We start from the raw sequence: 11031 nt of genomic DNA on the forward strand, positions 1-11031 counted from the left end.
GGTCGGTCGGTGGGTATCCCCCAACATAGCTTAACCATCCGTCCAATGAATATTTGATGAACTTTATATATATATATTGATGAAAGAGAAGGAGATATTATTTCTTCTTTTTTTTTTTAATCAAAAGTGTGTACAAAGACCTATAAATACAAATATGTAGACCCAAATACAGATAGGGAATAACAAGAATATGCCAAAGAATAACCAAGAATATGCTATAAAATAAATCCCTGGTCCTTTAATTAGATATTTTTTCCAATTAAGCTTAATCCTTCCAATACTCCCCCTCAAGATGAGGCGAAGATATCTCGAAGCCCCATCTTGTCAGTCAATCCAGAAAAGGACAATGAGCTAAGCCCTTTAGTTAGAATGTCTGCCACCTGATCAGAGGACCGAATATAGGTAATGCAGATCTGGCCCTGATTAATCTTTTCTTTGATAAAATGACGGTCAATCTCGATGTGTTTGGTACGATCATGCTGTATCGGATTGCTTACAATCTCAATCGCTGCTTTGTTGTCACAATATAACCGAAGAGGAAATTTGTTTAGAAGTTGTAATTCCTGAAGCAGTTTCTGAAGCCAAAGAAGTTCACATATGCCTAGAGCCATTGCTCTATATTCAGCTTCTGCTGATGATCTAGCCACCACTGACTGTTTCTTGCTTCTCCAGGTAACTAAATTACCCCCTACATATGTACAATACCCCGAAGTAGATCGCCTATCATCCAATGATCCAGCCCAATCTGCATCAGTAAATCCCTCAACCTGGAATGTGTTGTGTTGGGAGAACAACAAACCACGACCAGGACATCCTTTCAGATAGCGTAATACTCTGAAAGCTCTCTCCATATGTGATTCTCGTGGATCATGCATGTATTGACTGATGACACTGACAGCATAGGCTATGTCGGGTCTTGTATGTGAAAGATATATCAGCTTTCCAACTAACCGTTGATACCTTTCTCGATCAACAGGAGTTCCACCATCTGTCACTGTTCGATGATTCTGATTTATTGGAGTAGTAGCAGGTTTACACCCCAACATCCCAGTCTCAGAAAGCAAATCTAGTACATACTTTCGTTGTGACAGAAAAATACCTTTGGATGATCGTCCAACTTCTATGCCCAAAAAATATCTTAGTGGACCCAGATCTTTTACTTCAAATGCTTGCTTTAGTTTTCCTTTGAGTTGTTTAATCTCATGATGGTCATCTCCTGTTATTACAATATCATCAACATAAACCAACAGTATAGTTTTCTTTCCCTTGAGATGTCTATAGAATAGAGTATCATCTGCATTACTCTGTCTATATCCCATTCCTTTTATAGTCCGACTGAATCGATCAAACCAGGTTCGAGGAGACTGTTTAAGACCATAAAGTGAGCGCTTTAGCTTACAGACTTTTCCAACTGTTGCTCTAGTCTCAAATCCTGGTGGTATCTGCATGTATACTTCCTCCTGAAGATTTCCATGAAGAAATGCATTCTTTACATCTAACTGATGTAATTCCCAACCAAAATTAGCAGCACATGATATAAGTGTTCGAACAGAGTTCATCTTGGCCACTGGAGCAAAGGTTTCATCATAGTCTACACCATATATTTGAGTGTATCCCTTTGCTACTAGCCGAGCTTTGTATCTTTCCACCTTGCCTTCTGGAGTCTGCTTTATAGTGTACACCCATTTACACCCTACAGGATACTTCCCAGCTGGCAGAGTGACCAGATCCCACGTCTGATTTTTGGATAAAGCAGTCATCTCTTCTAACATTGCTTCCTTCCACTTAGGTTCTGTCATAGCCTTTTGCCAGGTACTAGGAATACAGACAGAGTCTAATGCAGCTATAAAGCTTTGATAAGATGGAGACACATTCTTATATGAAACATAATTAGTGATATCATAACGGTAACGAGCAGGAGGAACAATTGAGCGAGTACCCTTCCGTTTTGCAATAGGAATATCAAGATTAGAAATGGAAGAAGTAGTAGAAATATTGTTACCATTAGGAGACTCTAGAGAAGAAGCTTCAAGCGGTGGAGATACCTGGGCAATTGGTGGTGAATGCACACTGGACTCTTCAATACTAGGCTCCCTCTGAACATCATTCTCAATACTAGGATACTCCCCCTGGGCACCAGAATTTGGTGTGTATAGAAAGTCACCCGGAAGAAATAATTCTGGTGTCTTATTATCAGATAGATGACTTCCATAATAAGCTTCAGTTTCTCGAAAAGTAACATCAATAGTAACAAGCATTTGTCGCTCAGGAGGATAATAGCACTTGTATCCCTTTTGAGTAGCAGGGTAACCGACAAAGACACATTTTAATGCTCGTGGATCTAGTTTTCCTACTGAAGGTCTATGATCACGAGCAAAACAAACACATCCAAAGACCCTAGGAATGACTACATAATCAGTAGACCCTTTCAAACATTGTATGGGGGACTAAAACCCGAGAGTTCTTAGAGGCATACGATTGATCAAGTAAGCCGCGGTCAAGACAGCCTCACCCCACAAGAATTTAGGAACTTGCATGGTAAAAAGTAAGGATCGGGCTACTTCCAATAGGTGCCGATTTTTTCTTTCGGCAACTCCATTTTGAGCAGGAGTATCAACACAAGTGGTTTGATGAAGAATTCCGTGAGTTTGAAGATACGCACGGAACTCCTGATTAATGTATTCTGTGCCATTGTCAGAACGTAAAATTTTAATTTCAACACCAAACTGAGTCCCTACAAATTTATGAAACTCTTTAAAACAGTTTAAAACTCCCGTTTTATCCTTCAATAAATAGACCCAAGTTACTCGACTAAAACAATCAATGAAGGTAACAAACCACCTATGGCCCTTGAGAGTATTGATACTACATGGTCCCCATACATCAGAGTGAATTAAAGCAAAAGGTTGAGAACTTCTAATTTCAGATATAGAAAATACTGCTCTGGTGTGTTTAGCCAATTCACAATGATCACAAACTAACAAATTTTTATTGCATTTAGTTGATAAAGATGGAAATAAACGACTAAGAATAGAAAAAGGAATGTGACCTAGCCTACGATGATGTAACATAAGTTCTGAAGTGGCACTTTCAGCAGACAATGCATACCCCGTCAAAGAAGAGCTCATACTTTTCTCATCAGTTGATAGATAATAGAGTCCATTGTGCATTCTACCACCCCCAAGTATCTTCCCCGTTTTCTGCTCCTGAAATAGACAATGTGAAGGCCAAAAAGTGACAGAGCAATTCAAATCTCTAGTAACAGAGCTGATAGAGAGTAAATTTGTAGGAAAGGATGGAACATGCAATACTGATGATAATCTTAAGTTAGGAGTACAGTCAATGGATCTTTTTCCTGAAATAGAGGTAAAAGATCCATCAGCTATTCTGACCTTGTCATGTCCTGAACATGGTGAATATGTAATAAAACTATTAGGTACCCCTGTCATGTGACTGGATGCTCCTGAGTCTATTACCCAGGAGTTGGATGTTTCACAAGTAAATGCATGTGACTTATATGAAGTACCTGAGTGTGCAAAAAGGGAAGAATCACGATATTCGTCCTGGTGGCTAGACTGTTCCAGAGTAGAAGGTGTGGTGTTAGAAGATGATTCATACTTTTCCATCATTCGTCGGAAGGTCTGATACTCTTCTGTAGATAAGCTGTGTATAGCACCCTCGGTCTCTTCAGAGAGATTGGCTTGGGCAGATCCACGAACATGATTCTGTCCTCCAGTTCTTCCACCACTACGACGACCACCACGGCCTCGACTACCACGCCCAGGCTGATTTGGACGGCCATGGAAATCCCAGCAAAATGCCTTAGTGTGCCCAGGCTTTTTACAATGAAAACATACCTTCTCACCTACTTGCTGTGGTTGTACGGTAAGAGCTGATCTTATAGAACTATTGGAGTCAGAAGTCACTCGTCGCCGTGTCTCCTCGCTTAAAACAGTAGAGAAAACTTGACCTAAACTAGGTAAAATATCTCTGGCGAGGAGCTGAACTCTGACAGATTCATATTCCGGATTCAGACCATATAGAAAGTCCTGGACCCGTTCTTCTTCTAAATATTTCTGAAATCCATCAACATCGATGGAGCATTGTGGAGCAAAAGTTATATAATGATCAGCTTCGGACCAAAGACGTTTCAACTCGGTGGCATATTCAGTAATAGATAAATCTCCCTGACGAAGCTGACGTAATTGAGAACGGATCTCAAATGCTTGAGCAGAATTCTGTTTTTGTGAGAACATTTGGGCCACCGTCTCCCAGACTTCTTGTGCAGTCTCCAGCAATTGCACACTTCTTGCCACATTTGATGTCATGGTATTTAGAAGAAATGCTAGAACAACAGAGTTCTCCATTCTCCATTGGGCCATATCCTGCTCATTATTAACAGGTTTCTTCTTTGTGCCGGTGAGATATCCCTCCAAGCCTCGCCCTTGTACAAGTAGACGAGTGCTCCTCTCCCATTGTAAATATGTCGTTGGGCCATCAAGTTTTACAGCCACTTGAAGAGCATTCAGCAATCCACTATCTCTTGACGAACCTCCTGATCGAGTGGCAACTGTAATAAGCCGATCCAGCAGACCTTCAAGATCTTGCATAGTAATCGGATTGGCCATACAAACAAAAATAATAACCTCACTGACACACTATCAATGAATCACCAGACACACGAATCACCGGACATACTGTAGATACAGGCTTCTTAAGTATCTAGGCATAAAAGTTCTCCATTTTTTTTTTTTTTTTTTTGTAAATGAAATAGAATAAAGGGTTAAAAAAGGAAGCTGCGGTAAATGTGGCTTTTACCGATTATGGATCCCGTGAAGCACGGGATTGCTGCCGTCACCGGCGACGCCTTCGGGGGCTGGAGGAGGAAGAAGAGGAATGCACAACGCCGGGTTTGGAAGCAGCAGAGATCGCCAAAGCAGAGGTGGGAGACGAGGAGGAGGAAGAGGAAGAGGTTGGCCGGGAGGTGGAGGAAGGAGTTTCGGCCGGGAAGAAGAGGTTTGCAGTGGCGATGGCTGCGGATGGACCCGGGAAGAAGAGGTTTGCAGTGGCGATGGCTGCGGATGGACTCGGTGGATGCGGAAGCTTTGAAAGAATTTCGGCCGGGAAGAAGAGGCTCGGATGGACTCGGTGGATGCCGGCGAAGGGGTTTCGGCCGGGAAGATTGCTGTGAAGAAGAGGGCAGATAATGAAGAAGAGGGCGGAGGGAAAAGGATTTTTTTTTTTTTTTTTTATGAAGAGGAAGGAAGAAAGAATAGATCAGAACCCGGATGCTCTGATACCATGATGAAAGAGAAGGAGATATTATTTCTTCTTTTTTTTTTTAATCAAAAGTGTGTACAAAGACCTATAAATACAAATATGTAGACCCAAATACAGATAGGGAATAACAAGAATATGTCAAAGAATAATCAAGAATATGCTATGGAATAAATTCCTGGTCCTTTAATTAGATATTTTTTTCAATTAAGCTTAATCCTTCCGATATATATATAGATATATATGAAACGCAATGTGGGTGGCAGGCTGTAACGGTAGTGATGGTATGGGCACAAGCACATGCCATGTGGAAGGCCCACGTCGCCAAATGCCCCATCACCACATAATAACCACTATTTTTTTTGAAAAAAAATAAAGGGTGGTGGAACGTAGACAAATGGCCAGCATCAAAACAGTCTCCAACTCCAACCCTTCCCCCAAACGTTGGTTGATGGATTCAGCCAGGAGTGGACCTTCGCTGAACGGGGCGACAAGGGACGAAAAACGAAGCAATAATTTTTCGTAAAGAATTATAAAGAGCTTGTGGCATTCGCCGACCATAGAGGGACAGGTGGGGTCGGGCGGCGTCACCCCGCCTGGCCACATGGAGCCCCAGATGGCCTACAAGATCGCCCTAGAATCGCCAAAACGCGCGCGCGCGGGCGCGCGCGGGGCCCCGGGAGGGCCGACGCGCGGCGCGCTGGGACCCGGGCCGTGGGGAAAGAAGGGGAGCACATGGGGGGCTAGGTTCAAGTTATGATGCGAGGACATGGGGGCTCGCATCCATCAGCCGAGGCTTTCAACCGTTTGCTTTGCTTTCCATTTGGTGGTCGCTTTGCTGGGGCTCGACTGGGCTGTGGTGCCCTACAAAGGAGCTTGGTGAGCTCCTTTTCTAGGCAACTCTCTAGCACACCCGGATTTTCTGAGGGTCTGACACTATTTTAAGTCAAATCTTTCCCATCAGAGAATCAGATTGGATGTGGACCAAAATCAAATGGATAGATATCAAGGTTTTAGTTGTACTGGGTGTGGAGTCATCCGACTATGCATTACTTATCTTCAAGGTATCATAAATTTCATAAAAAAATCGAGATATATAAGAGTGAATACGCTATATATATATATAGTTTGAACTAACAACCTATATTTTTGTTACACCACAGTTTTACCCCAGGAGAATGATTATATTAAATCGTATTCAAATGATTTCTCGGATTACGTGCGGTAGCAAGTGGTATGGTATTGTGTTTAAGATTTAAAAGGAGGGAGGTATTAGAAAAAAAAAAACAGAGAGAGGAGGAGATAGGAGGTAGATGGATGTGGGCTAATTAATAAGGTTGGATTCTTCCTTAAATCTCTCCCATGGGGTGTGATGTGGGCGGTACGATCTACATCTTTTTGTACAGTACTACTGACAGGAGTCCGACGGTCCGACCAGGTAACTTTTGCTTTGTTTTGTATTCTCTTTTGTAGTCGGAGTGCTGGCATGTGGGGGATGTCATGGCAGGCACATGGAGGGATGAATAAAAGTTCCAAAGTGGGGCAGCAGATGGTACATGGTGGTGTTAGGATGTGATCCTATCAATATCCCTCCATTCCTCCTTTATAGCAATTATAAAATGACCAGTATGACTAATTTATACATAACTATATACTCTTTCTCTCTCTCCCCCCTTCTCTCTCTAAGATAGTTTAGCAATCAACCTTTTGTTTTTTAAGATTATTATGTTTGGTGGTTGGATCTTAATTTCTCTGAAGCACATACACAAAGATTACCACTGAGGTACGTTTATTCACTGAACAGTTTAGAAACCACAGTTTGATTACCGATCACTCAGACGAGCATTTTCCGGAAGTTATTGGTTTAGGTCACATCGATCCTAGCTAGTGTGGTGACATTAGGACATCCATGTGCTCCATGGGGCTGTGCCAAGCGAACACCATAAACTACACCCTGATCCTGTGGTACATATTAGCATCGTAACATGATTGCATCAAGATGCAGACTGCATCAACTCCTTTCTCAAGTAACCAAAAGAAAAAGGTACGACTACTTCTTGATGATTGAGTGCAGAGAGTTTTTAAAAACAGTCAGCCGTTATTTAATGTAAATTAAATGCATGAACTATGCAAGAATAATTGGATGACTCGAATTATTTCATGAGCTGTACGGAGCTTCAATATTGGGAGTAGATAGATTTGATTTTGATAAGATTTTTGGGTTGAGACCCGACAATTAACTTGTCCCTTTTGACTTTAATGCTTCATTAGTTTTGTAAGTAGATACTAATTGATTAGCATGTCCAGCTACTAAAAGGACAGGCATGTGCATCTGAGTTCGCAAGTGGCACATCGAGAACATGTAACTACCTAGGCATGCTGTAACATGTTTTCATGTGCATAATTGGGATCCTAAAAGTCTTCATCCTTCAATATAAAATGTATGCCCAACAACTAACATGGATCAGTTTGTTACACATCATATCCAAAAGTTTTGCTGAAATATTAGTGCAGACCATAAGATCTTCAACAAGAAAGTGACCTTATAATTTGTATCCATTAGCTAACACAAACCAAGAAGCACAACAATATTATTATGCTCCTAAATAAATCCAAATTCTTAATATGACAACAACAAACTAAAAAACCAAATATGTGGGGAGGTTTATATCAAAGATGACTGTTATTGGGGTTAGAAAGGTTTAGAAGCTTTGAAGGGGCTTATGCAATGCCAAATTATCCAAAGATCGTCTTTAAAGTTAATAATAATAAAATTATTTAAAAGATAGAGAGAGAGAGAGAGAGAGAGAGAGAGAGAGAGAGAGAGAGAGGGAAAAAACAATCAAACAGTGGCCATTAGCTTAGCAAGCCATGCACCAGCAGGCCCAAACAATAAGACCAATCTACTGCAAAGTGCACTGCCAGAGGTGATTCACGAAATCCAAGAACAATTGTGGCTGTGAAGCCAAGCTCCAAGTGGACCCCCCCTCTTGGCTGGCAAATTTACATTTCTCTCCAGAATTCCCAGCAGTAACTGTATCCAGCCCACCACCTCCTCCTTTCCTTCTTATATATCCTCCCACTTTGATCTCTCTCTCTCTCTCTCTCTCTCTCTGGATCTCTCCACCCAAACAAACACCACACATCACCAGCCACCACACCAACCATGGAGAACCAAGACAACAACAACAGAAGCCTCTCCTTCATCAACACACCTACCCCCATCAATGCCGGTTTCCTGGAGAGGGGAAGGCGGATCAAGATGGCGGCCGAGATGGGCCTCGTTGAGTCCTCCAGCGGCCGCCATTGGAGTCGCGCCCTCCGCGGCCGCCTCCTCCGAAGGAAAGGGAACAGTGCATGCGGCTGCCAGGAAGAAGGCTCAACTCCTCCTAAGAAGGTGGCTGAAGACTTGGTTGGAGAAGACGGAGACGAAGAGGTAATGGAGATAGAGAGAAGGGTGAGAGCTCTTCAAAAGCTAGTCCCGGGCGGGGAGGACTTGCCCATGGACCAGCTCTTCGAGGAGACGGCAGACTACATCGAGGCGCTCCAGGGGCAGGTGAATGTGATGAGAGCGCTTGCCAGCTTGCTTGATGGGTTGGAGAAGGAGAAGAGGTTGATGGGACGGTGATGAGGGGTCGTTCTTCTTGGGTTCTTTCTTTCCCTTGCAGTCTTTGTAAGTAACCTCCTTATATATAATCATAATGTGAGAGAGGAAGGGGGAAATTATTAGTAGCAAGTAATTCTTCTTCTTCTTCTTTAATTCCTTTTCTTTGCTTTCTTTTCTTTTCTTTTTGCTTCTTTTCTATATATTGTTTAGTTTTGGTACTCCAAATTTTCACTTTGATATATATATATATATAAGAGCCAGCTTCAAATTAATTGTAGAATGATGTATATGGGAATTAGTGATCATGTCATGGAGAAAGGTGAGAAGATGAAAAGTAGGGTGTGGGATCCTTTGAAGAAGAGAAGGGTGGTTTGTGGGCCAGAAGTGGTAGCAGGAAGAACAAGAAGAATTGTTATGTTACTTAGGTTTTCCTTTATCACTTGATAGGAATTTTTTTTTTTTTTTTTTTTTTAACGGTAAAGAGAGAAAAGAATGAAATCATTCTTGATCAGCTCTTTCATTTTATTTTGAAGAACGAAGGGTGCCTTCGGATGTCATGCAAAACTTAGAAAATTTATAATCTCATGTGTTTTCTTTTCCATAAGAAAGCAAAAGCCTAATATTAGAAGTTTAAAATGAATGTCTGGCAAGACTGATAAAATTCCCAGAATCATGAATTGGAGATTTTTTTGCTTCGATAAGGGTTTTCAAAACTTACTATCTTTCATTGTATTTGTAGCAAATTTTCTTCTTTTAACAATCAAAACTACAAAAACAACATGTCAAAATTTATGGTTCAAAAGTTTTGAATTTAGACAGAACTACTGAAGAATTGTGATCTGGAAACAAGACAATTTCATCAAATGCAACCTTTTTTTTTTTTTTTTGGTGCAAATTGAGACATAATCTTAAGTATCATTTTGCCACTCCAAATTTCACCTATATCATAGCCGTTTTATAACTATGGTGAGGTTTGGGAGGGAAGCAGTCAAGCATGTGTTATACAACTCAAATATATGGAGCATGGTTGTGAGATCTAGACAGGGGTCTGGGATGCTTTTAGAAAAGTGGATTATGTGATACAGGAATAATTGATGATGTAGCCGTTTTATGTCACGGTCCAAAATTTCCTTTATCCTAATTTAATTTTCTTCATCACATGAGACTAATACATATATCAGTGATTGATAAATTCTAGGGGGGTCGATATTTCAGACTCGGATTTTTTTTTTTTTTTTTTTTTTAGGGGATGCAGACATGAATTTGAATCCTGCCCTCATTCGATTTTTTCGTAGGTTTTTTGCATACGGAATATCTCATTTCTTCTTCTTCTTCTTGTACGAAAAAAAAATTCTTAGATCGCCACTCTGGATCAAGCAAGGAGCAAGCTCAAGAATGAGAAGAAGCCCTTAGCCATCTACAAAGACCAACCAACATTAATGTATCCCAAAGAATGGTGAAGTCTTCAAATATACATAGCCTTTGCCACATCCGTTCCTCATAAACTAAAAGGAAAAGATAAATAAGGAAACCATCAGGCAGCACAAATCTTCTATTTTTGTCATATGTTGAATCCATTTGGGTAAAATGAAGCATTGTAGATTTCATGGCTGTGTTTCCCCTCCCTTATGTATGACTCAAAAAAATATGATTCTTCCAATCAAAAGAAATAACTACAATTCTTTTTAGCAATTTAGTATAGAAGAATTTCTAATATGTGTTTTTAGCTCTATGGATGAGTGCAAACAACACCATAAATATTTAAGGCACGAGTTTGATAAACATCGGCAAGTTAAAAATATTGAAAAGCACAATTCTTTCAAAAGAGAACTACTACGTGCACCCCAAATCTGGTGCAATAAAAAGGAGGCTGCTGTAATTTTCATGGTTCAATCCTAGCATCCCCCTCTCCCCCCCCCGAAGAACAAAAACACAAGATGTGCTCATTTAGACACCCGCTGAGGTACATAAAGCATTTTTCTTTTAAAATGATAAATTATAAGTTGAAAAATCATGAAATTGACGTAACTCTTGAAATCTCCGCTGTCAAAATTTTAAGACATGGAATTAGAGAGTTGATGAGAAAAATTACAATTTCAAAAGAACATGACTCGATGCACTTGGACATAAAAAAAATGACGTACTCA

At 40.7% G+C, this 11031-nt stretch overlaps 2 protein-coding genes across 2 annotated transcripts; one reads left to right on the plus strand and one right to left on the minus strand.

Annotated features, from left to right (window-relative positions):
• Positions 1 to 287: 287 nt before the first annotated feature.
• LOC140855364 (uncharacterized) lies at positions 288 to 4628 on the minus strand. Its single transcript, XM_073251249.1, has 6 exons — positions 3527 to 4628; positions 3312 to 3403; positions 3109 to 3206; positions 2046 to 2361; positions 1227 to 1499; positions 288 to 1007 (listed from the first exon to the last, which is right to left on the minus strand). Exons 1-6 carry the CDS (start codon positions 4626 to 4628, stop codon positions 288 to 290), a joined length of 2601 nt encoding a protein of 866 aa, XP_073107350.1.
• Positions 4629 to 8356: 3728 nt separating this feature from the next.
• On the plus strand, positions 8357 to 10523 carry LOC105048881 (transcription factor bHLH150). The gene is made up of 2 exons (XM_029265348.2): positions 8357 to 8950; positions 10243 to 10523. Exon 1 carries the CDS (start codon positions 8444 to 8446, stop codon positions 8903 to 8905), a length of 462 nt encoding a protein of 153 aa, XP_029121181.1. The 5' UTR covers positions 8357 to 8443; the 3' UTR covers positions 8906 to 8950; positions 10243 to 10523.
• The last annotated feature ends 508 nt before the right edge of the window (positions 10524 to 11031 follow it).

The sequence above is a fragment of the Elaeis guineensis genome, chromosome 2 (assembly GCF_000442705.2).
Source record: "Elaeis guineensis isolate ETL-2024a chromosome 2, EG11, whole genome shotgun sequence".
Classification (NCBI taxonomy): domain Eukaryota; kingdom Viridiplantae; phylum Streptophyta; class Magnoliopsida; order Arecales; family Arecaceae; genus Elaeis; species Elaeis guineensis.

What these genes read in the sequence shown, in the direction of transcription:
- LOC140855364 (XM_073251249.1), bottom strand. Translation starts at nt 4,628, where the DNA reads ATGGCCAATCCGATTACTATGCAAGATCTTGAAGGTCTGCTGGATCGG. An exon ending in ATGAGCTCTTCTTTGACGGG is followed by an intron (nt 2,362 to 3,108) that starts GTATGCATTGTC and finishes TCGTGATCATAG; the next exon opens with ACCTTCAGTAGGAAAACTAG. An exon ending in ATTCACCACCAATTGCCCAG is followed by an intron (nt 1,500 to 2,045) that starts GTATCTCCACCG and finishes GAATTACATCAG; the next exon opens with TTAGATGTAAAGAATGCATT.
- LOC105048881 (XM_029265348.2), top strand. Translation starts at nt 8,444, where the DNA reads ATGGAGAACCAAGACAACAACAACAGAAGCCTCTCCTTCATCAACACA.